Source organism: Scyliorhinus torazame, chromosome 19 (genome assembly GCF_047496885.1).
Source record: "Scyliorhinus torazame isolate Kashiwa2021f chromosome 19, sScyTor2.1, whole genome shotgun sequence".
Taxonomy (NCBI): domain Eukaryota; kingdom Metazoa; phylum Chordata; class Chondrichthyes; order Carcharhiniformes; family Scyliorhinidae; genus Scyliorhinus; species Scyliorhinus torazame.
Window position 1 is genome coordinate 123015163 of NC_092725.1, and position 26812 is coordinate 123041974.

At 45.5% G+C, this 26812-nt stretch overlaps 1 protein-coding gene across 1 annotated transcript in view; it reads right to left on the bottom strand.

The window, feature by feature from the left end:
- The window catches only part of LOC140396480 (protein O-mannosyl-transferase TMTC2-like), a 271210-nt gene that overhangs the window by 45452 nt on the left and 198946 nt on the right, over positions 1–26812 (bottom strand). The window contains exons 7-10 of the mRNA XM_072485147.1: positions 23808–23886; positions 22452–22573; positions 11882–11963; positions 5300–5414 (exon numbers count right to left, since the gene is read on the bottom strand). Coding sequence (XP_072341248.1) covers positions 5300–5414; positions 11882–11963; positions 22452–22573; positions 23808–23886 — 398 coding nt within the window. The remainder of the gene's footprint in view (positions 1–5299; positions 5415–11881; positions 11964–22451; positions 22574–23807; positions 23887–26812) is intronic.

The window sequence follows — 26812 nt, forward strand, 5'->3', positions numbered from 1 at the left end:
GAGAGGTGAAGGCAAATGTAGGTCCCTTACAGTCAGAAACAGGAGAATTTATAATGGGGAACAAAGAAATGGCTGACCAACAAATACATACCTTGGTTCTGTCTTCTCAAAGGAGGAAGCAAACAACATAGCAAAATGTTGGGGAGCACAAGGTTTAGTGAAAGGGGGTGTTACAAATGGAGGATTTTAGGAATATTGGATTAGAAACCTTTGGCAATGTAAGGGTTAAAAGCCTGGGGTTATAGTGTGTTTGACTTCAGTGGCCATGTTTTTAAAAAGGATATTGTTTTGCAGCTCCTGGGAGATCTTAAGAGTCAGGAGATGAAACTGACCAGATGAACGTGTTCTCAGTCAGAGCTAATGCACTGTGGTTTGACTGGGGAAAGTCCCTGGGGAGTTAATGTGCTTTCAGTTTGGAGAGTTAATTTGCTTTTCAGCTTGGGGAGATGATACCATCGTTAAGTGGAGCTAAGGGATTCAGAGGGATTGTGAGAAAACTTTGGAGATGCGTTAACGTCTCATCTGGCTGACCCTGAGTCCATAATTCCCTCCCAGTAGGATAGTTATAAAAAGTGTAATAATATTTAAAGCAAGAGCAGTCTTGTCTGAGGACACGAAGAAGCTGAAACACTCCAGGTGAACCAGCTTTTTGAAGATATTCAGCCAGGGGATTCTAACAGGAATTAAATCTGTTCTGTAAAGTAAGTATTACTCTACGCAATGCTGATTTTAAGATGGATTGAGAGCTGTATGTTTCTTTTCCTGTTGTTTAATGGACAATTGAGTAGTAGTGTTTAAGGGGTAATTGTAAGCTGTTCATTTTGGGTGTGAAGTTAAAGAGTTTAATATTGTATTCATTTTAGTTTTTTTTTAAAAATAAATTTAGAGTACCCAATTCATTTTTTCCAATTAAGGGGCAATTTAGCGTGGCCAATCCACCTAGCCTGCACATTTTTAGGTTGTGAGGGCGAAACCCACGCAAACACGGGGAGAATGTGCAAACTCCACAGGGACAGTGACCCAGAGCTGGGATCGAACCTGGGACCTTGGCGCCGTGAGGCAGCAGGGCTAACCTACTGCGCCACTGTGCTGCCCTTTAATATTGTATTCATAATAAAGTTTTGTTTTAAAAATACCAAATCCCTATTTCTTCATGCAATCACTCCTGGAACAAATCATTCTTTCTGCACAGTCTTTCAAAATAAACTAAATATTGGGGTTTCAGTCCAAAATCCTAGCCACTAATTGGGACTGGTCTGGGATTGTAATAATATTGGAGGCTCGTCCGGGATCTTAAGTATAATTCCTTATTTGACTTGAAGTTATTGAACATAGAGACAGTGGGTGTCCGGGTGGCACAGTGGTTAGCACTGCTGCCTCACGGTGCCAAGGACCCGGGTTCGATCCCAACCCCAATTCACTGTCTGTGTGGAGTTTGCACATTCTCCCATGTCTTCGTTGGTCTCACCTCCACAACCCAAAGATGTGCAGGGTAAATGGATTGGCCACACTAAATTGCCCCTTAATTGGAAAAAAAGTGGCTGGATTCTCCATTCCTGCGGCTAAGCGCTGGCTCGAACGGAGAATCCACGGGAGGTTCATGTGAAAGAAATCAGTGCGAACCTCTCACCGATTCCGGTACCGGTGAGGAATTGCACCGGTGGCAACTGGAACTGAAAGCGGCCCGAGAATGGCCGGGCCCCGGGCCGCGCATGCGCATGCCTGACAACCTTCAGCGGTACGACATGGCACCGGTCGTGCGCCGACCCAATCCACCACCCTCAACTCCACAGCCCATCCACTGGCCACCCCCACCAGTCTCCCCAGCCCTCGCAGTGGCACGGATCCCGGCCGAGTGTGGTGGTGCTGACAGTGTCCACTGCCGCCACGCCGGGTTCACAATTTGTCCCGCACCGTCGGAAACTCGGCCCATTGGGGGCGGAGCATCACGAGTGGGCTGGCCGATGAGGCGCCAATGGCTGTGTGGCTCGCGTCACAACGACGCCATTTCAGAGGGTGCGGAGCATGGCTGACCCGCGTCAAACCGGCGCCGGACCCGATTTTGTTGTCGGAGCGCATTCTCCACCGGATCGCCGAACACGGTTTCGGAGTCGGGCAATGGAGAATCCCACCCATGGATTGGGTACTCTAAACTTATATTTAAAAAAGACAGTGAGTGTGTGTGGAACAATTGCATTCTTCCAGGTTTTGAAATCACTCTATTTAAAAAGGGAGATAAAGAGAAAACAGGGAATTATAGACCAGTCAGCCTGAAGTCAGTCACGGGGGAAATTCTAGAGTCCATTATAAAAGATTTAATAGCAGAACACTTGGAAAACAGAGGTAGAATCAGACAGAGTCAGCACGGATTTACAAAGGAGTATCACAACAAATCTACTGGAATTCTTCAAGGAGGTAACTGGTGGAGTTGATGAGGGGGAGCCTGTGAATGTGATTAATTTGGACGTTCAGAAGGCGTTCAACAAAGTCCCACATAAGATTGAGGACAGTGTATTGAGATGAATAGAAAACTGCTTGGCAGACAGGAAACAAAGAGTAGGAATAAATTTTTCCGAATGGTAGGCAGTGATAAGTGGGGTATCGCTGGGAACGGTGCTAGGACCCCAAAGATTAAGCATGCAGCTGCAGCAGGCAGGAAAGGAAGAAAACGGTATGTCGGTGTCCAAGTACAGGAGCCGGGATGTCTTGCTGCCATTAGACAGGGCCTTAGTGGAGCCACACCTGAAATAGTGTGTGTAGTTTTCTTCTCCTTATCTGAGGAAGGATGTTCTTGCTATGGAGGGAGAGCAACGAAGATTTACCAGGCTGATTCCTGGGACGGCGGGACTGATGTATGAGGCGAGATTGAATCGGTTCGGATTATATTCCCTGGAGTTCAAAAGAATGGGGAGGGGGGGCGGAGGGGGGGGAAATTTCATGGAAACTGATAAAATTATAACAGGACTAGACAGGATAGATAGAATTATCGAAACATAGAATCCCTACAGTGAAGAAGGAGGCCATTCATCCCATTGAATCTGCACAGTCCCTCCGAAAGAGCACCCTACTTAAGCCCAATCCCCCCGCCCTAACCCCTGACCCCATAATCCCACCTAACCTTTGGACACTTAGGGGAAATTTAGCATGGACAATCCACCTAACCTCTGCAGAAAGGATGTTCCCGATGATGGGGGAAATCTAGAACTAGGGGCCATAGTTTAAGGATATTTTGGACTGAGATGAGAAGAGCGGTAAGCCTGTGGAATTCGCTACCACAGGAAGCAGTTAAGGCCAAAAGTCAAGAAGGAGTTTGGCTCTTGGGGCTAAAGGGATCAAAGGATATGTAGGAAGGCAGGAGCAGGTTACTGAGCTTGACGATCAGCCATGATCATATTGAACAGCCGAGCAGGCCCGAAGGGCAGAATGACCTCCTCCTCCCCCTATTTTCTATGTTCACTCTTCAGTTAAATGTTTCAAGAATCCAGCAGGGTTTACTGTTTAATTTCATGCATATATTGGTGTATATTACACTGCTAACTCATCACCAACAATGAATTTTAGGTAACGTTTTGGGAACAATAGTTATGGATCTGAAGTAACACTAAAGTATGGCTGACGTTCCACATGACATTAAAATGAAGCTCAAATGCTTATGCGACTTAGTAACACTGACCTGTTTACAATCAGGTGTACTCTTTCATAGGAACTGCGAATCACATCAGAGTAAAAATTTCCTTTTCACAATTCCCTCTGCTGTGAGAGTATTTGTAATTATGTCTAAGTTTTTTACAATTTGAAAGAACATAAAAATAAATGAAAACATGCAGTTTATGCAGAAAGTGACCGTGTGTATTGTGCTTTGTGATAATGATAAATTGAGTACTTTGCAAAGATTATTTAGTGAATACAAAGTGAACGTGATGAATGTAAGTGGGGTGAATGTTAAAGTATGGAGTTTCACCATATGCAGCCTATACTAGGTGCAGTTCACTGACAATTAGATCAGTATTCAGTATGCCCGCGTTATATGATTAAGCCTATTTTTGTACAACATAAAAATAGGAGCAGGAGGTGGCCATGTGGTCCCATGAGTCTGCTCCACCATTCAATAAGATCACGGCTAATCTTCCACCTAAACATTACGTTCCTCTCCTAATCCCGTGCAATTCCCTTAGTGCCCATAAATCTATTGTTCGTAATCTTGAACACATCGACTTTGCATCCACCATCCACTCGGGTTGAGCATTCTGAAGATTCACAACCTTCTGACTGATGATATTTCACCTAATAGCAGTCCTAAATAGCCAGCTCTTCACCCTGTGACCACAATCCTTACTCCTGGACTCCTCGGTCAGGGGAAATGATCTCTCCTGTCAAATTCTCTCAGAATTTTAAATGTTTTGATCAGATCTAAGCCCAGCTGGGAACATGTAAGTCAGGTGAGGGGCAAACTATTTTTGCTGATTCTCAGAGCAGTATCCCAGACTTCAAATTTAATAAAATGTTTGAACTTTGATAAAAGTTGTTTCTTCAGTCTAGTCATGGCAGCAATTATGAAGCCAACCAGCTGAAAGGTGAGCCTTTGGTGTTGCTTAAAATGCTGATCAATCTATTATGTATTTTATTCTTGGAGAAAACTGTTATTCCTTTTTTCTTCAAACTCTAAGCACAATTGCGCCAGGTATTAATGCAAAGGTTAATGTTGGTCTATTGCCCCAAGAGGAAGAATTGACTTAATTTAGAGGCCATGCTGTTGCAGATTGCTGCATACTGTCTATTTGAAATGATTTTCTCCATATGAAGCAATGGATGCATTTGTTCCCAATTGTGCATTTCTTTCCTCCCCACTGGCTGACGCCCGGTGAAAACTTAGATGCAAAAGTTAACTTTGGTCATTTACAAGTGAACTTCATCAGAAGACAGACTGGCTGTAAAAGTATATAGTGTGTCATTTCCTTTCTCCAAATACTTCATGCCAGCAAAGCACTTCCTACAACCTGCCCTTCAGAATGTAATGCAAGGTCACCCAGATCAAGTACGTATGTTTTTCTAAAAAATGTTTCAGCTCACAAGACATCCAAGTTAAATTAGGCACAGAGGGATACAGAATTACAGCATGATGCTGCAGCTTTTTAAATGGATTTGAAAGTCTGCCACATTGAAATATTAGCCCCCCAATTTTATTATGAGAAAAATGCTTATTTTCCCTCCGAATCATCAGATAACAAAATCCATAACGTCCAACAGTCTAATTTAAAACGCATTTCATGTCGCAATCCACTAGTTGGAAAGTTCGAACCTGAGCATGTGGGCTGCATTAAAGACAACGTCAAATTCCGTGCTGTCCAATTCAGCTGCTCTCTCTGCCATCTGAGCAGCTTCCACCAGACGAGATTCCTCTAACAGGAACTGACCTGTGGGGAGATATAAAAATGCAAGTGTTTCTTAGGAACAGAAAAAGACCATCAGAATTGACAACCTGAACGCTTTTTCAATTATCAATCCATCCACCTGGGGCCGGAGCCTCTCCTAACCTGGCAGAGATCCAAACTCCATTATTTCCAGGAGCTACCTATTTGGCTTGCAAGGGCCAACACTTCTATCCGCCACTTACTGCTTAAATGGCAAATGAGAGCTGAACCCGGGACTCCCTATACCCAGCTGTCACATATCAACATTTTAAAGTTATTTCTCCCAAGTAAGATTTCGCTATAATTCTCTGTGTTTTAAAAGCTGTGTGCATTCTCCCAAGATTTTAAATAAAAAGAATTAGGCAAAAGATTTTTTTTAAATAAATTTTGAGTACTCAATTTTTTTTTTGCAAATAAGGGGTAATTTAGCGTGGCCAATCTACCTAACCTACACATCTTTTTGGGTTGTGGGGGTGAGGCCCACACAGACACGGGGGGAATGTGCAAACTCCACACGGACAGTGACCCAGGGCTGGGATCGAACCCGGGTCCTCGGCGCCATGAGGCAGCAATGCTAATCACTGCGCCACTGTGCTGCCGTCGAACCAGGCTAACGATAGTTAACTTTTTTCAGACTACGTTCCGTCGCTCAAGAGACTAAAAAGTAAACAAATCACTGTTCACTTAGAAAATGCTGTTTGCAATGTTTCTCCAGTGTTTCTGTGGATCATCTTATGAAGACGCAGCAGACAATTAGGAAAAATCCTGAAGGCTTTATGATATCTTGGCCACTGCATACAAACTGTCCAAGGTAAAACCTCTAAATAACAATTCATTCTAAAATGGTACAGAAAATTTTATATAACAGTGGTTGCAATACTGTTACAATTTCACTATTCCAATCTGAAAGGAATATGGGAATAAAATATTGAAGACAATCTAAAATCTGAGGACAGCGCAGTTTAGTTATTGGTGTTTAGGTCTATCAATGCTTATAAGAGTATTTTTAATACCTATATTCTAATTTGTATTTAACTTTAATCATCTCTTTTCAGTGCAGAAGAGGCTATTCGGCCCATCGAGTCCGCACTGCCTCTCTGAAAGAGCATTCTACTGAGTCCCACTACCCTGCTTTATCCCTGTAACCCTGCACATTCTTTTTTTCCCCCTCAGATAATGTGTGATACATGGCTGTTCAACAAATCTTACATTGATTTTTATTTCTACTGATTTAAGCTTGAACATGACATCTAAGCAGTGTAAAGTTGGAGAAGAGTCAGCCTTGGTTCAATGGTAGTACACTTGCCTCTAAGTCAGAAGTCTGTGGAGAGTTTAGAACAAAATCTAAGCAGTGTTAAAGGAATGCTGCACTCTTCAGGAGTGTTGTCTTTCAGATGAAATATTAAACTGAGACCCTGGTTCATAAAGGATCCCATGGCACCTTTTTGAAGAAAGGCAGGGGAGTTTTCCCTAGTGTCCTGGACAACATTTACCCTTCAACCAACTGCATCACCTGATCATTATCACAGGACATTTGTCAGATCCTGTTGTTCATAAGTTGACTGTGCCATTTCCCACATCACAATACAGGCCGTCATGTTTTTGCTCATTAAGTACTTTAGGATGTACTGAGGTTGTGAAAGGTGCTGTATAAATGCAAGATTTTCCTTTCTTATTTATAACATGGAGTATTTTAAAACACTTAGGTCCTGAATTTACATGGGACAACAGCAAAAGCAATGCTGAGTATCATGCATCTGAAATTTCTCTCTCCATTATTTCAAAAGATCCAACATTTCATGTCACTAATTTTATTTTCAATCGGGTTAACATCTCTGATGGAAAAGCAGAAAGACAAATATGACACAAATGCATTAAGAATGTGTCTGCTAACGTTCAGCATTGCAGTCTCAAGGCCTTTTGCCAGTATCTTTGCTTGAACTAAAATGCAGAACAGTGTTGTTTTCTTTTGAATATACCTTCTTGTTCCTAATCTGCTGTCAGTTATCTTCAGTGAGCTGCATTTTGTTTCACTGGTATGAACAGAAATACAAACTGTCAGGGACAACACCTTTGGAAATGTTGGGCCTGAACAATTTAGAATCATCGCTTCGAATGGAAGGTCAGAAAAGAGAATTGATAGAAATTCCACAGTTTCTATTTAATTGGTAATCAAGGTCTTTTGAAATTCAGAATCGTTGAAACAAATAAAAGTTCTTCAATTGAAGGCTCCCAGCTGAATTTGAGACCCTGTGTGGTATGTTGTATGTCTTTTGATTCAGCTCTACTCAATCTATAAACACATATGTTGATCTTTTGAATATTGACATATAATGGAAGTATTACAAATAAACTAAAATGTTTATAGCTGGTTATTACTTTTATCACTTAAGGGTAAATTAGTTTATTATTTTACACCTTATTCGTGACCCCAGGCCATGTGCCAATAATGACTGAAACACTCTCCTGACACAAGATGCTAACAGATACACAAGAGTAACCCAAAGATGATTTGGCCTCGTTGCCACGCAATTCACTATATTTCGCAATTAGTAAGGACATTAGTAGGGCGAAGAGCATCAGTACTCCAAGATTCCACGTTACTGTATAAAGGAGATTATCTGTACTGAAATACAATCCAAAGAGTACCCCGCCTGCAATCCTTCATACAAGAGAAAGTAGTGAAGAATCTGCAGATATATTCTGACTTGCACATTTGAAAAGTTATTTTTCATCTAAAGTTTTATTCAAGGTTATCATCAGTATATCAGTTAAAATATCGATTGCCATCCTTTCATTGTCACCGAGTCAAAATGCTTAAACTTCCAAACTAACAGCACAGTTGATATACCTACAGTATCAAGAAGGTAGTTTATCGCCACCTTCTCACTGTCGATTAGAGATGGGCACTAAATGCTGGTCTTGCCAGCAATACTCACATTCCACCAATTAATACAAGAAAACAATCTAAGCAAAATGTAACCAAATTGCAAGAAGAACTTCATTATCTTCTAGAAACACTATATAGAATCACAGAATCATGGAATTTGCAGTGCAGAAGGAGACCCATTGTGTCTGCATCGGCCCTTAGAAAGAGCACCCTACATAAGTCCATGCCTCTACCCTATCCCCGCAACCCCAACTAACTTTTTGGACACTAACGGGCAATTTAGCATGCCCAATATGACACCTACTCTGCACATCTTTGGACTATGGGAGGAAACCGGAGCACCGGGAGGAAACTTATGCAGAGAAAGTGCAAACTCCACACAGACAGTCACCCGAGGCAGGAATTAAATCCGGGTCCCTGGAGCTGTACCACCGTGCCATCGCATGGATATCTTTTTGTTTCTAAATCCTTTAAAATCTAATCATCAAAACGAACACACCAATCTTAAGTCTCAGATAGCAGCTCAGTGGCATAAATTGGAGCAAGTTGTTCTAATCTTGATGGCCATTGAGAGGATCCCACTTATTATATTGTTTGTAGTTTTGTCCACCATACTGGAATGCATATCAATGTAGTAAAAAAAAGGTTTTACGTGAACAAGGAAGATTGAGATATTTAAGTAATGAAGGAAGACTCGGAGTTGAACTTACTGTGAAACGAAGGAATAATAATTAATAGGACAATAATTCAATCTTTAAAATCTTGAGAAATATAACAAAGTGGATGTTAGTGGGTTTTTCTTTGATTGTGATCACAGGACAATAGGGTATAAGGAGAAAGCTAGCAGGCCTCAAGAAAGAATTGTTTTCCCCTGGCATGGTAATAGGTCATTAGAAAGTACAATTTTCAGCAAATGTGGTTGATTAATCCTTTAATAAAAGAGCTGATTAAAGATTAAGTTAGGAATGGTATTGAAGGTTAGAGGTGGAAGGGGTTAGCCTTTAGAACACAATAAGTGCTGCTGGGAGCTAATTACCTGGAGCGAAGGGTTGGGGTAAATTAAAAGCTACAATAGACGGAGCTGTCAGGATAGATACTCTGGCATTTTGCTGGATTATCTTTCGGCCTCAGTATAACATTCTGCATAATGCCTTTTAATGATTAAATAATTGTGGTAGATTCATGATAGGATAGACTGCAAACGACACATCGATGGAGCATGTTTGATGGGCAAAATGGTCTTTATTATTCTGTACTTTCTTATATTCAAAAACTGTTGTCTCAGTGAAAAGCAACAAGGTGTGGAATCTTCTAATATTGGCTTGTTTCTGTCGGTAGCGTTCAAGTTCCAATCCAGGACACGTAATACAGGCTGACACTTCAGTCTAACACTGCGGGAGTGTTACGGAGGTGGAGATACTAGGCAGAATTTAATTCAGGAAAAGGGGTCTCCATGTCACATCCATTGGGAAAGGCCTGCATATTAAGTGCCTATCAGCAGTGGGCCTTCCCTGTGATTTAGGACTCTGGAGCTGGAAATTCTGTCCCCCCAGAGAGCTGTCAGCAATCAGAGGCTGGCAGCTCGCAAGAGAACAGCACCATTGGGAATCTCTGGTAATGCACTCACCAGAGGCCTAGGATCTCTGAGGAACCCGGGCCATGATTGGCCGAGGGCAAGATGGGGGTCACAGGGAAGGGGTCGCTGGCTTGTGGGGAAGGGGGTGGGTAAGGAAAGTAGCAATGCCAGGTCTCTCGTTCAGGCACTGAGTGCCTTTGAATGAGAGGCACTCAGTAGCCTGCAGTAGGGTTTGCTTTTCAGGGTTTCCTCATGGTGTCTATCCCACCTGCCGCTGGTTGAATACCAGCAGTGGTGGAATGAAGTGCTCAAGTGGGAATTGATTACCTACTAATAAGCCTTAATTAGTGCCTGGCAGAGGTGGAAGATGGCAGGCTACTTACCCCATACCAGCCTGCCAGAAAAGGTCCGCGCTTCCAAATATGCCACTGGGGGGCATTCAATTCCACCCATTGTCTTTCAGATGAAGCATTAAATCAAGTCACCATCTGGCCTCTTAAGTGGACATAAAAGATCCCATCGCAGTATTTGAAAAGAGCACGGAAGGCGTCCCAGTTTCCAATCTAATAAATATCCCTCAGACAGCTTCACTAAATACAGATAAGGAGGGCAATTAACTATAGACCACAAAGAACCACAGGCATCTTTCTTGAATAGAGGCGGCGACAATTTATCTGGTCAGTTATTTCATTGCTACATGTGAGAACTTGCTGTGTGCAAATTGGATGCAGTATTCTTGCACTATAACAGGGACTCCATTTGAAAAGTAATTAATTTTCTGTAAAGTCCTTTGGAACACCCTGAAGTCATTAATATAGATCAATTTCAATTTGTGGGATCAAAGTGACCACATATGGGGATAACTAAGCTGCAATCAAGACAAGATGGCAATTGCCTGCTCTGCAACTCCTCAGCTGAATGAAGTGTGAAGGGGCTTCCAACATCGGCCTCCACTGGAAAAATCAATTTGCAATATCTCTGGTGTGGAGCATTTGTGCTGGAAGGATGCAAGAGTTGGACCTGCAACATGGCTGATGAGAAAAGGATTGCAGCTTTTTAAATGTGGCTCTGCCAAAGGGTCTTTAGACGCTGGACAGAGCGAAGAACCAATTAATTTGTCTGCAGGAAAATGAGAGTCCCTGAGTCTCGAGGGCTTTTGGCTGAAGTGAAGGTGTGGAAGTTGAGAAAATACGGCCTCTGCAAAAGGTGGGGTGAGAGTCTAGTGCTGGTGACAATAGAATTTGAAAGAAAGGAGGTGGTGGCATTGTGGTATTGTCACTTGACTAGTAATCCAGCGACCCCAACATAACGCTCTGGGGACCTGGGTTCGAATCCCAGTACTGCAGATGGTGAAATTAGAATTCAATAAAAATCTGAAATTAAATGTCTAACGATGACCATGACATGATTATGGTAATGCCCTTTAGGGAAGGAAATCCTTCCTCCATGCCAAGCTTACCTGATCTGTCTTACATGTGACTCAAGATCCACAACAATATGGTTGACTCTTAAATGCCCCTCGGTTTAAGGGAAATTTCCAGTCAGCGACACCAACATGCCATGTGAGAATTTATTTTAAAGTACAGGGTCGGTTTGGAGAGGGAATGGATGGTTGGAGAACATCAAAACTGGATGGTGGGAGGAACAGATAGAGAGTCGACTGCCCCTGGTGGCCAATGGCTAGGATGGAGGTCATGAAAGGCGCCTTTAAAATGGAATTTATTTATTGTTTTTATCAAAGAGGAGTAGGCAGCTCCCCCAGGGTCCTGGTTAACATTTATCCTTCAGCCAAAACTATGAAAACATTTACCTCACTGCTGTTTGTGGTACTGGGGTTGTGCCACAAGTTATGGTGACAAAACCATAGCAGCAAATAACCTGCAAATGAATTAATCAGCCGTGAGACATTCTGCGACATCCTGTGGATGTGAGTGGCATCACGCAAGGTCTTTATTCTTTCGAAGACTGGAGCCAAGTTAAACACTGAATTAACAATGAACTCACCATAATGCATGTAGCAGTTCCCTTTTGCTGGATCGAGCTGGATAGACCGTAAAAAGTATTTTTCCGCCTCTTCCTTACGCCCCTTTGAATTAACAAAAAAAAATCTTAATTCCAAAAAAAGCTTAAACGTCCCACAGCTTACACCCTGAGTCACTGAACCAATTTTTAAAAGGGGTCTGGTTAACAATAACTCATTATAGATTCCATACACCTAGTATGAATGCACACAAATTTTGCATAAATATGAATGTAAAAATAATTACCGATGCATTATTATGCCATTTCATATACATGTGTGCACAAAATATATCAGTGCTCGATAAATGTTCTCATCTATTATCTCTGTCATAAGCAGAATTTATCCAATCCTGATATATTTTAAATTGAATCCTGCAACATGTGTGTTCAAAACTGCAGAAATTTTTAGTCCCAAAGACTCAAATGAGGGCACTTTTTCTAACTATTAAATACAAAGCATATCAATATGAAAAGTTTAAAGACAGCTCAATATCCATGCTGTTCCACATGTGGAAGAAAGTAATATGCTTCGCAATTCCCCACACAGCATGAACCCGGATCATCCTGTCAATTTAGGGTGGATGGTTGCCTCATAGGAAATGAAACTGGAAGCTCAATCCATGGTTGTCACTGTCATCTAACTAGCTCAAGATGCCTAGGAAGTAGGTTTGGATTTTTTTGGTTAGGAAATCGTGTGCAAAAACATGAGGAAAATCTTATAAGGAAGACCCAGAACAATATACTGTATAAACTGTGAGGTCCAGGCTTTGGATAAGGTTATTAAGGATGTTTTATTCTTAAAGAGGTACTGTCACCACAACACTGGTTTCACCAACTTATATAATAATCAAGCTGCTGCAATGTTATAGTTGATTCAATAGCCTATGTGAGCTAAAGGTTAACGTAAAAATAAGGCTAGCCCAGGGAGACAATTATTTGCCGAGATCTCCCATCATTCTAAGAGGTAAAGTAAGCCATTGAGTATTCAATTCCCATATAGATAGGCAGATGGATATAGCTAGCGGGTGCAGTTCTCCATTCCGGAGTGCAAAGGTTCCCGCCAGCAGAGACTCGGAACATTTTCATGCTGCCGTTAGGAGCACCCGGGAGACGGGATTCCATCGATGAAAATGGGATAGCATGCTGCCGACGTGCATCCCGCCTGGGCCCCGATTACCCAGGCATGTGATTCACTGGGAACCTCATTGAGAACCTGACAAGCTGGAGCAGATTTTAAACACCCTCTTTGCCAGGGTGGGGTGGAGACAACAGCCAGATGTTATAACTGAAGCCTGGGATGAAGTGGCAGACGCAGTGAGTGTTGGCAGCCTCACCAAGAGGAACGACATGCAATGCAGGAAGAAGATGAAAGACCTCCTTCGAGCAGCTCGGGTGAGTGACCAGCTGTGTGACCCTGGCATCACTCCCACCCTTGACTCCGACATCTGCCCGAAACCCTTATATGCCAGTAACACTCCACCTACCAGAATGTCCATCACAACCCCCTCTGCCAGGAACCCCAACACATACCCTGGCATCTTTGGCCAGGCAGTTTGCCCACAAATGTTCCCAGCCGGAAAGCCCGCCATAAAGCTGGCATGCCGGCATCTCACTGTGTCCTTCATGTGCCTCCAAGAATAAAGTGGACTATAATTGAAGCAAGCGTCAGAAGACGAGCATGCCCGAGATGCAGGTCCACACCCCCTTTGAAGAAAGGGCCATGGAACTCAGGGGAAGGCCGAGGAGTGAGCTATGGCTGACATGGAGTTCGGCATGCGATTGACAGTCCAATGTAACTTTATCTAGGGGCGGGATTCCCTAATGCCATGACAGAGTTTCCACGCCATCGGAAACGCCATCACGTTTTACGACAGCATGAACGGGCCGACCCCATGACTAATTCTGGCCCCTACAGGGGGCCAGCATGGCACTGGAGCAGTTGACACCGCTCCAGCTGCTGATCCCGACGCGAACTGGGCGCCACGGGATCCGCGCATGTGCAGTGGCGCCGGCGCCAACGCGGGCATGCGCGGTGGCTTCTGTCAACGCGCCGGCCCCTACGCAACATGGCGCAGGACTGCAGGAGCCGGCGCGTAGGAAAGGAGGCCCCCAGTTGGAGAGGCCGGCCCGCCGATCGGTGGGCCCCGATCACGGGCCAGGCCACATCGGAGGCACCCCCCCCCCCCCCGGGGTTGCCCCCCCCCCCCCCCCCCCCGCACAGGCCACCCCCCGACCCTTCCACGCCTAGGTCCCGCCAGCTGAGAGCAGGTGTGTACAGCGCCAGTGGGACTCGCTGTTTTCACGGCGGGCGCTCGGCCCATCCCGGGCCGAGAATCAGCGGGTCGGCCGCGTAGAGCGGCCCACGTCCGGCGCCTCGCCAACCACGCTGGCGCCAATGGCGCCGATTCTCCGCTCGCGTGCCCCCGGGCTGAGAGAATCCCGCCCCAGATGTTCAATCTTAAGTGAATTTTTCATCTCACACAGCCCTGTGCTTCCCAACAGCTGATCCCATTTCCTTTGCATCCTCGGATCACCATCAGACGGGACCAGGCCGTCAGGGTCGCAGCACTCCCTCCATACCCTCAGAACACCCAGAGAAGACCTCTGGGGAAGACACCGACGTCACGGCACTGCTTTCACCGGCACCGGCCGCCAGCGCAGAGGCTATCGCTTCGATGGAAAATATTAGTGATCATGCTCCTGGGTCACCCCCCCGGTGACAATCACACACATCAGGTGGATTAGGGACTCCTGATGTCGCGGCTGGTTGGAGGCTGACTGAGCCCAGAGAACAGCTGCTCCCAAGACAGATGTCACATCTGTGGAAAAGATGATCCCATAACTGATAGAGATGCAGATTCAGAATTTACAGGAGGGGTTGTCAGCTACATTCCGGCACCTGGAATCACAAAGGATCATGGCTAAGTGCATCGAGAATATTGGCCGGGCGCTGACTGGCCTTACCCAGTCAGAAAGGAACATGACCCTGTCACTGAGGGACATGACCTACTCGCTGAGGGACATGTCCCAGTCATTGAGCACCATGGCTGAGGGCATTGAAACAATTGTTCAGATGATGGCAGGCCTCCAAGACTCGCAGCGGCAGATGATAATGAAGCATCCAGAGCACACCCTGGACGCAATGGTGGTGAAGTTGCCGATCTTGTGGCCTCCTCGTCGGAAAATTGGGAGGTGATCAGGTTCCCCCTGGTTCAACGGCCCTGAATGATTCCTCCTGCGGCCTGTCGAGACAGCTCTGGGACCTCACCTGATGCATCCTGGACACCGTCCTTGTCCGACGAGGCCTGTCACTCTTCCCTCTCTTTCAACATGTCACCCCACTGTTGCGCAATGTTGTGCAGGAAACAGCAGCCCGCCACGATGTGCGTATCCCTCTGGAGGCTGTATTGCAGAGTCCCACCAGAGTGGTCCAGGCAATGCAAGTGCAATTTTAGGAGCCTGGTGCACTGCCTGATGACACACCTGGTTGCTGAGTGGACATCATTATAACGATTCTCTGCCTCGCTCTGGGACCTCTGCACAGACGTCGTCAGCCGTGATCTCCGTGGGTCGCCCACTGGCCAACCTTTCACACAAGGGAGCACTCAAAGGTGTTGGGAGCCTCTGGGGGCACCAGGATGTAAGCTTTGTGCACACTGCTTAGGTATCATGCACAGACGTGCATGATATGCAGCTGATGATCGCACACCAATTGCATGTTCAGGGAGTGGAATCCTTCCTGTTAACGAGAGAGAGCGACATGTCTGTCATCAATAATCCCCTGGACCTGCGGATGCCAGCGATGGCAGCAATTCCAGTAGCCTGGGAATCCTGATGGGCCCGATCCAAGTTAAAGTGGATTTATATAGATTACTGGGCACATGGAGCATCTGTGCTATCTTGGACGCACCTGAATGGACGTTTGCAAAATCCTGCATCGGTCCCTGGTTTAGCCCTGAGATGAACCAGAAGCAAAGAGCATGAGGGCAGCTGCGAACTTCACGGCCACTGGGAGCGGGTGTCCTCCTCCTTACCCTTGCAGTGCCAGGTGCACCACCATCTGGCACAGGTGGTGCATGAATCCTTGATAGGCCGAGTCGACGGCGACACACATGGTCAGGCAGCTCGTCGAGTGATGAGTGCCGACGATAAAAACGTGGCCTGATATGGTGCCCTGTTCGTAACTCCTCCTCGGCCTGGTAGACGGCTGGCACTCGAGCCTCGGGGCCTGGCCCTTGCTGTCCTGGGGCAGGCTCCTGTTGTGCAGGGTATTCTCCGGGCTGACCCTGGCACTTTTACCACCGTGCATCCGCGATGGCTGCAAAGGCCAAGTAGATAGCAAGCAAAACAGACTGAGTTCCAAATTCCATTTTTGTTTGGGGGAGGGGACAGAGAGAGAGAGACTGTCAGCAAGGTGAAGATTCCTTTTGCCCACCCAAACACCCGGAATCATAATTGTCACCCTGAGTTTTAATGCTTGGCCACCCTCACCACATGCACGTCCTATAGATGTGGATCAGGGAGGGCTGTGTACCTTTGCTGCAATATAATGTGAAGCCGGGGTTTAACACACAGGCCGTGACAGGGAGCTGTTCATATTTCTTGGTTGGGCACAGGATCCAACCACTCAGACTGTGTGATACCAATGGGGGCGCGATTGACCTGTGGGGCCTGAAGCAATCGTCTGATCCTTAGGAGTGGGTTAGCTGAAAGTCTCACTCGTGTGGCTGTTACTCTGAGAGGGGTTGTGTGACCGCTGAGGGAGGGTTTCAACGGTCACCGGAGCATGTGTCCTACGTGTGGGGTTAGGTCTGTTAATCGCCTGCTTCTCTGCTGTGGAGCTGGGAATCTAAGGAGTGCAGTGAGGAGTCACAACGCCTGGTGGTCCGGCAATTGAGCTGGCCAGCCCCTTGATTATACCGCGGATACATGAGGGCTTTGAGATTGGCGGGATAGATGGATATTTACATGATCGGGAGAACTCAGAGTATTTCCAGGATACTGGCAGCAGTCAACAGTTGTAGCAGTCAGGAGCCTGTAAGTACAAGTCACCACAGTCCCAGAGATACATAGGCTTCTCTCCTTTTATGAGAGAGAGAGCTGACTGGTGGTGATTTAACCTGTGGGTCACAACACCTCAGGTGAGGGGGAAGGCTGAGAAGGCAGGGTCTTCATTGATAATCTCAGCTGGTACGAGAAATGAATCCCGCGCTGTTGGCGTCACTCCACATCACAAACCAGCCGCTCAGCCACCTGAGCTAAGCGACCCCAACCTGTAAGTAACACCTAAGTGGTGAGTTGTTTGTCTTTTACAGCAGCATAGGGAGGTTCAGCCATGGCACCCCAATCCTGAGGTGGACACCCCGAGTCTACACCCACTAGTCCCAGAGCTCCAGGCATACAACCCCCCCCCCCACCCCACCCCACCCCCCACCCCAGCAAGCCCAAAGACACTGAAAAAAGTAGTTATATCCTTGCTCCCCCTCAAAGGCTACGGTGCCAGGACCCTGTTTGTAAATACTTGCACCAAATCACACCCGCGTGACTCGTGGCTGGGAGGGGTGGAGCATAATGGGGTGGGAGGGTAGGGGTTGGAGATTCGGCCTTCCAGTCCGTTAATCACACTCAAAGGGGTTGTTTTCATGTTCCCACCGGCACAGAGCAGGAATCTCGTGGCCGATGGGCTGGGACTGGAGACGAGTATGCTTCCCGGCGCTGACGCAGGGTTCTCTGCTGGATCGGGATTCCCATTCTTCGCAACGGAGAACGGAGAATCCCAGTAAGCAAGTAAACAGTGGAAGAAACGGCAACTGAAAATAAAGCGCTGCGTCCTGAAAAATGTTAATTATAGAAAAGTTGTGAACCTGAATTACTGCCTTGTAAAAAGATCTGTGAGGTAAGCCTTTATGTAATACTGTATGCTTATTTATTTAAATGAGTCCCACTGAAGCGTACTGATGGATTTGGTCCATGCACATTTGTCAATTATTTTACATAACATAGCTATGAACAGACTAAACTCTACAATTAGCTTGCACAATTATAAATCAGCATTACGTAGAATTTGACTGACTGGTCAGAACAGGCACCTTCTGTCTGCTGAAACGCACATTAAATGCATTTAGCATGTAAAAGAAACCAATCTTTCCCGTTTAAAAGATTGTTTGCTACATAATGGATACATGCAACACCATGAGATCAGTTGCAGAGCACAGTAAGATCTCACAACTTGGGCGTACCTGTGCACAAAACACGGAAAGCTGACACAGGTGCAGCAGGTAACCAGGAAGGCTAATGGAATGTTGGCGGTTGGAGTATAAGAGTAGGGAGGTCTTGTTGCAACTGTACATTGTACTGGTGCGACGGGTGTACTGTAAGCAGTTTTGTTCCCGTTATTTGAGGAAAGATATGGGGCAGGATTCTACGGTCCACGAGCCACGTGTTTCTCGGCAATAAGCCGTTCGCTGGCAGAGGCTTCTATATTCCCGCCAATGGTCAATGGGATTTCCCATTGTAACCACCCCAGTGGGAAACCCGCAGGCAGGGATACACTGCCAATGGGAAAGGTGAATCGCAATGACCAGAGAATTCCGGTCATTACTTCATGGGAGGTGGTTTGAATAAGATTCACTCGGATCATCCTCGGTGTGAAGAGATTGTCTTATGAGCAAAGGTTAAATAGATTAGGACTCTACTCACCGGAATTTAGAAGAATGAGAGGTGATCTCATTGAAACATACAGGATTCTAAAGGGGCTTGACAGGGTAAATGCTGAGAGGATGTTTCCCATCATGGTAGAGTCCAGAACCAGAGGGCATAGTCTAAGAATAAAGGGGGGCCAATTTAAGACTGAGATGAGGAGGAATTTCTTCTCACAGAAAGTTGTTAGTCTTTGGAAATCCTTGCCACAGAGAGCTGTAGGGGCAGAGCCCTCGTGTATATTTAAGGCTGAGATAGATAGATTCTTGATCAGTAAGGGAACCAAGGGTTATGGGAAAAGGGCAGGAAAATGGGCGTGAGGAATATCGGATCAGCCATGATCTACTGAATGGTGGAGCAGGCTGGAAGGGCCGAATGGCCATTTCTTATGGTCTTATAACCCAAATTACAAAAAGTGCCCCAGTATGACATTTTTTATTGAATATGTATTAGGTAAACTGACACGGTGGCACAGTGGTGAGCACTGTTCCCTCATAGTAACAGGGAGCAGGGTTCCACTCCGGCCTTGGAGACTGCCTATGTGGAGTTTGCACGTTCTCCCCATGTCTGCGTGGGATTCATCCGGGTGCTCCGGTTTCCTCCCACAGTCCAAAGATGTGCAGGTTGGGCGCTTTGGCCATGCTAAATTGCCCCTTAGTGTCCAAAGATCATAGGAATCATAGAATTTACAGTGCAGAAGGAGGCCATTCGGCCCATCGAGTCTGCACCGGCTCTTGGAAAGAGCACCCCACCTAAGGTCAACACCTCCACCCTATCCCGGAACCCAGTAACCCCACCCAACACTAAGGGAAATTTTGGACACTAAGGGCAATTTCGCATGGCCAACCCACCTAACCTGCACATCTTTGGACTGTGGGAGGAAACCGGAGCACCCGGAGGAAACCCACGCACACATGGGGAGGATGTGCAGACTCCGCACAGACAGTGACCCAAGCCGGAATCGAACCTGGGACCCTGGAGCTGTGAAGCAATTGTGCTATCCACAATGCTACCGTGCTGCCCACAGATGTGCAAGTTAGGTGGATTGGCCATGATCAATGAGCAGGGATACGGGGATAGGGTGGGGGGAGTGCGTTTAGGCAGTGTGCTCTTTTGGAGGGTCGATGCAGACTCGACTGGCTGAATGGCCTCCTTCAGCACTGTAGGGATTCTATGGATGCCAAATTCTTGCCATTTGTGTTTGCAGATTTGTACTCAACAAGAACTCAAGTGAAATTGACTTCATTTAATCTGTGGCTCCGGTGTTTAAGTTGCTGCAATGAATTTCAATGTCTGATGCAATAATGAGGCAGTTGAATTCAAATTCATTTATTTGGATAACTTAGACAGACACTAATCAAAACTTGTATCTTTGTCTTGTTGTTATAGATCAGGATAATAAAGGAACTTTTGGTTTTTGAAGAACTGTATGTGTAACTTGCACAGGAAACATTGAATAGAAGTCTGGAATGACTCGGAGCCAACACAAAATAATAAACTAGGCAATGAGGTCATTCCAGCAACATTATGATTACTCGCTGTTATGATGGGACCCTATTGATAGATTATCAACCTAACGTTCAGATGGGAGGCCAAGCCTGCACACTTAGATGGATGTAAAAGATCCCACTGAACTATTCAAAGAATGTATTTTCTCTGTGCCTCGCCAACAGTTGTCCCTCAACAAAAACAAAGATCAGGTATTTGTCGGGTTGTATTTGTGGGTCCTTGTTGTACACAAAGTGGCTGCCTCATTTCCTACATTCCAACAGGGACTACATTTTAAAAGTACTTCCTTGGTTGTAAAGCATTTAGGGACATCCTGAGGTCATGAAAGGCACTGTACAAATACAAGTCCTTTTTTTTCTTTCTTTCTCGACATAACATTTCCTTTTTATAATATCCGAGCTGGTAATGACTTCCAATTCATTCCCCATGAAATGATTTTCTGGATAAAATTTCTTTAACACAGCAGTATACGTGGCTCCCTGTTTATCGTCATAGATTAAAGATCCCAGGGTTGATTGTCGCATCAATTTGTTTGCCACAGTTGAAACAATTTTTTTTTGACTGTTTCCAAGCTCTGCCTGCATATATTGCGTCATGGAACGGGGTTGTCCAACATTGCATGTCGAGGAAAAGCAGACATGCTCACTTTGTTCCTCTGATTGTGTGCTACCCTCCGATTAATCAGGGTTTTATGTTGATACGAGTCTGGGAGATATGCAAATTGAACATTGGCTAACGCAAGAAAAGTAGCCCCCAGGAAGCGAGGTGAAACAGTGCGTCAAACACTCAAACATAAAATCCATTTGCATTGGAAAGCTTGACATAATCGCCTCACATTTGGACGGCATTTGAAGAACAGGTTTAGGTGCCGGATCATGATGTAATGCAACTTATTAAATGGAATATCCCAGCAGGCATTGTTTACAAACATTCAGGGAAAATAAAGAGGGTGGAGAACAAAAAAAAAGAAAATCAATAATAAATACCTGCTTTCTGTGGAAATCAATTCTTATTTCTGGAAGGAGTGATCACATGGGCCAGAATTATGAGCCTGCCCAAAACCAGAGGAGATTTTATTTGCTAACTAAATTGGGAAATCTGAGCTGCTGGCATAAAAATACTTGAAAAGTGAACCACCGGCCATATGAAATGCAACGGAAAGAGCAGGGTATGGCTGCTTTAAAAGTGACAGCAATCTCTAGGTTCTGTTTTCTTCTGCTATTAATAGATGAAACTGTCCTTATTGCCCCACTTCTCCATTGCTCCCCAGGTGATGTTATCACAGCCCAAGGTAACGCATTACCGAAATAATTCTTCTAAATTTCTGGAAGATTTTTAAAACCTTGACAATAGTAATTGACCTGGAGGGTAAGAGGATTTATATGAACCTGGCGCACCTAAACCAATACTGGCAAGAATCTAAATGAGCAACACTGTGGTAATTTCAATATAACAGTCATGAGTGCCATGCTGCCCTTGAAACTGATGCTCATTTAAACTGTTGTATCTGCTTACAGGCATCTAACCCCTTCAGTCCCTCAGGAGTCTCGTAGTCAAATCAACTTAAGTCATTCTAGAGCGACTCGCCCCAGTGGTAGCAGGACACGACCATGGGTTGGATAGAGCACATTAGCATCGTGGAAAGTTCATAGTATTTTCTTTTGAAACACTGTTGAAGTGGGCCTTACAAATTGAGAGCTTGCAATTTTATTCCAGCCTGATTGTCAAGCGCGACAATCCGGCCAGCACCCTGAAAATGTGTGCTGCATTAAATAATGCAGCTGGTTTAGCACACTGGGCTAAATCGCTGGCTTTGAAAGCAGACCAAGGCAGGCCAGCAACACAGTTCAATTCCCGTACCAGCCTCCCCGAACAGGTGCCGGAATGTGGCAACTAGGGGCTTTTCACAGTAACTTCATTTGAAGCCTACTTGTGACAATAAGCGATTTTCATTTCATAACAACAGGGAAAACACATATCACATCACTGTTGTCATTGAGCAGCAAAGGGAAACTACCTGCTACCCAATATGTGCCTTCAACAAATGATCCCAAAACTCATAATTAATTAAATTAATGACTATACGGACTCAGAAAAATATGGTTCTCTGTTATTCAAACATATTGGAGAAGCAAGTTTAAAATGTCTTCTCAGTAGAAAATCATCTAAGAAACTTTGAAAAAGTGAAGTAACTCCTGGCTCAGACACAAACAATGTAGGCCAGTGCTGGGATCTAAAGACTTGCTTCCAAGCTCTTTTTCCTGAACGTGCGCCATTCACAAGAGACAACTTCTGAAATATGAGTTGCATAAAGACGGCACAAGTATAAATACGGTCAACTCACAGAGAGTGCCAGAAGCTTCCCGTAGGTGAGATGGGCAGGAATATGATCAGGCTTTGAACGTAGGGATTCCAAGTACCAGTGCTCAGCCTCTGTCATTTTGTTCAGCCTCATGTATGCCTCACCTGTGGGTACAGACAAAAATCAACATTCATCATGATAGGGATCTTGAATGAGACTCTCCATAGCGCGAGCATTCCAAAGAAACTCTTTTAAACGTGTCCAACTCCTGCATATGGTTATAACGTGACAGGTTAACAAATGGACAGATTCCATGCAACAGAGAAGCCTAGCGTACAGTACTTTGATGTCCAGTTTGAGTAATGACCTTTTGGAATTTTAAACGTGCAGACTGGAAATAGAAATGAAGCATGTCACCAGTGAGGCTACTCCTCCAAAGCACTATTCAGCCCAAAGACTAATATATTACAACAGGTAGGAGGCCAACATCCTCAGGAAAAAAAAATCATTAATCCAAATCAAATTCCTGAGAAAACAATGCAGCCCCTGACCAGGGAGACAACAATAATGGATATCTAAGGCTCAGCTCAAACTTAAAAGCGCATGTTTAAATCTACAGGCACAATATTTGTTTTCAAGCATTGGGGTTGCTTGCACTATACTACTAACCCCAAAGAGTTATTTTACGATACATCTATGCTATCTAGAGAGTTATTAGTCACAAAGACAATTTTAATATATTGCTGTTATTCGCCTATTTTCTTTGCAACCACTCAAATGAAACTGTATAGCTTAAGATAACACGTTACACTACAATAATATTTTCTTAGGGCAAGAGATTTTTGTAGTCATGTAGCAAAGTGATAGCCTACTAAACTTCGTGGCATGGCAATAAATTTGCAAAATGCTTTGACTCATCTGGTGGCTGGAATGAATCCATTCTGTGGATTGCAACTCTAACCAAGCAGCAGTGTGTCAGTAGTGGTACTTGTACCACCATATGTCTCTAACACAAGTTCTACTTAAGTTGCTCTTTGACAAGCACTTTTAATGTGGTATTTTGACTAATATAACAGGAATTGTTTTTCACTGCTTAATAAGCAGCATGTGTTGCACCTCTGCACTGTTATTTTTAACGTTACCTTACTTATGTCTTTGAGCTTAATTTTGATTGACATATTCATCAGCTTAATGTTTATTTGAGGCTTTTGATTGGAGCCCATTCCACAAGATGATATGTTACTGGGTTTGTTAACTCAGAAGAGCTGTTTTGCAGTGCTTGATTAGAAGGCTGACATTATTACAGACCCATTGCACTCAACCTATATTTATAAAGCACAAACACTAACTTCTTTGCATGCGGCAGTGGGATTGCGAGGCATGAGATGGAACACTCACCCATCATGTTGTATAAACTCTGTGGTGCAAACTGTTTTGGCATCTTCTGTACCGCCTCCTTATAAACAACTAATGCATCCTACAGTGGAAGAAAAGAAACAAGGTTGTTTTGAACTCAAAGTTTATTTCAAATGAAAAATTTTGTGAGGGTCCAAGGCCCTCTTTTTCAACACAAACTTCCCACCCCCAACATCCCACCGTCTTTTCTCATCAGGCCACATAATAACAGCATCAGAAAGAGTGGGTGAACAACAATCGCTAGGTGGTCAGATAGACATCCTCCTGTTTCATTTCCTGTTGAAGAGTTTGTGCCTGAAATAGTAACCTCCCCTTTCACTTGTCAGATTTTGATAGATTTGCTTTACAATACCGGCATTTATTTATTTTTGCTTTTTATTTCCAATGCAATTAAATGGTGTCTGGAGTGGTGGGAGAATCTTATAACATTTATGATCTTCCTGTCAGGCAGTTGTGCTCCATAGTTCCAATGCATGTTACCAATCTGTGCTCATCCAGCTAACATCCTGGTGCAGACACATTTCCCTGATAGCTGCTAAATATTGAATAGGAGCTTTTTAAAATTCAACAGAGAGATGGGAAGATCAGTGCAGATGGTAAAATGTGAATCACACAGTACTAGTTTTAAAACCTGGCCTGTTCAGGGAGAGGGTTGTATTTTTACATTAAGTAAACACTAAGGATTCCGCTTTTCTCACAATATCATAACACCATAGAATGATTATAGCACAGAGGAGACCATTTGGCAAGTCATGTATGTGCTGGCCCACCGAAGGAGCAATTCACCTAGTGCTGCTCCCCGGCCTTTTCCCCAGAGTGTTGAAATTTGTTTCCTTTTTAGTTAATGATCTAATTCCCTTTTGAAAGTCTCAGTTGAACCTGTCTCCACCACATTCGCATTCAGCACATACCAAATCATTACAACTCGCTGCGTGAAAAATCTCTTCCTTATGTCTCCATTGCCTCTTTTGCCAAATACCATCAATCTGTGCCCTCTGATTCTCAATCATTCCATCCATGGGAACAGTTTCTCCCTCTCTGCTCTGATCAGTCCCCTCATGGTTTTGATTACATCCATCAATTACCGTGGGGCAGCATGGTAGCATTGTGGATAGCACAATTGCTTCACAGCTCCAGGGTCCCAGGTTTGATTCCGGCTTGGGTCACTGTCTGTGTGGAGTCTGCACATCCTCCCCGTGTGTGCGTGGGTTTCCTCCGGGTGCTCCGGTTTCCTCCCACAGTCCAAAGATGTGCAGGTTAGATGGATTGGCCATGATAAAATTGCCCTTAGTGTCCAAAATTGCCCTTAGTGTTGTGTGGGGTTACTGGGTTATGGGGATAGGGTGGAGGTGTTGACCTTGGGTGGGGTGCTCTTTCCAAGAGCTGGTGCAGACGCGATGGGCCGAATGACCTCCTTCTGCACTGTAAATTCTATGATATCAAATCTCCTCTCAACCTTTTCCTCCAAGAAGAACAGATCCAGATTCTCCAACCGTTCTACCTAACTAAATTTCCTCAAACCTGGAACCACATTGGTGAATCTTTTCTGCACCCTCGCTAACGCCTCCACGCCTATCTTAAAGTGTGGTTCCCAGAACTGGATGCTGTACTTCAGTTCAGGCAAAACCTGTGGGCCGGGATTCTCCTTTCCGGGGACTAAGTCCCCACGCTGGCGGGAAAACCGACGCCAACGACTCCGGCGTCAACGGGCCCCCAAGGTGAGGAATTCCCACCTGTCTCAGGGGCTAGATGGACGCCAGAGGGGTTGGCTCCGCTCCAGCTGGTGCCGAAGGGACTGCGCGAGTTTGCGCATGCGCCAAAGGGCCGGCGTGATCTCGCGCATGCGCAGAGCCGCCAGCGTGTTTTGGCGCATGCGCGGTGGGTTCTCTTCTCCGTGCCGGCCATGGCGGAGCCCTACAGGGGCCAGCGCGGAAGGAAGGAGTCTCCCCACGGCAAAGGCCCACCAGCAGGTCGGTGGGCCCCGATCACGGGCCAGGCCACAGTGGAGGCCCCCCCGGGGTTGGATCCCCCCGCGCCTCCCCAAGGACCGCCACAGCCGACTTACCTGCCAGGTCCCACCGTGTGGGACCATACGTAACCCACATCGGCGGGACTGGCCAAAAACGGATGGCCGATCGACCCATCAGGGCCCGGAGAAATGCCGGGGGGTCCGCTGTCAATGGCCCCCGACCGGCGTGGCGTGAACCATGCCCCCGCCCGAAAAATGGCGCCGGAGAATACGGCAGCCGGCGCGGGGCGGGATCCGCGTCGCCCCCCGGAGATTCTCCGACCCGACGGGGAGTTGGAGAATCCCGCCCGTGATTTCTACAGGTTTAATATAACTTCCTTACCTCTATTCCAAGCCCCTATTGATAAAGCCTAGTATGCCCTATGCTTTATTAACCACTCTCTCCGCCTCTCCTGCCACCTTCAATGGCTTAAGCACATATTAACCCAGGTCCCTCTGCTCCTGTAACCTTTTATTATGTATTGTCTCTCTGTATTCTCCCTGCCAAGATTAATCACTTCACACGTCTCTAAATTTCATCTGCCACATGTCCTCACATTCTACCAACCTGACTATATCCATTTGGAGTTCTATACTATCAGCCTCGTGATTCGCAATACTTTTTCATCATTTTGAAATTGTGCCCTGTACACCAAAGTTTAGGTCAGTAATATATCCCATGAAGAGCCGGGGTCCTAATAGAGATCCCTTGGGAATTCCACTGTAAACTTGCCTGCAGTGCGAGAAACAATTGGTGGGATTTTCTGGCCGTTCCCGCCAGTGGGATCTTCCCGCCCTGCCAATGGCAGCCTCCAGCCATGGGTTCCCTGTGGCGGAGGGTGCAAACAACAGGAAACCCCATTGACAGTGGCGAGACCGGAAGATCCCAGCACTGGCTGTCTTCGCCGCAGCAGAACACTCCACAGCGAGTGCGGAAATTCCCACCCAATCATTCATTTTTTCTATTCGTTCCTGGGAT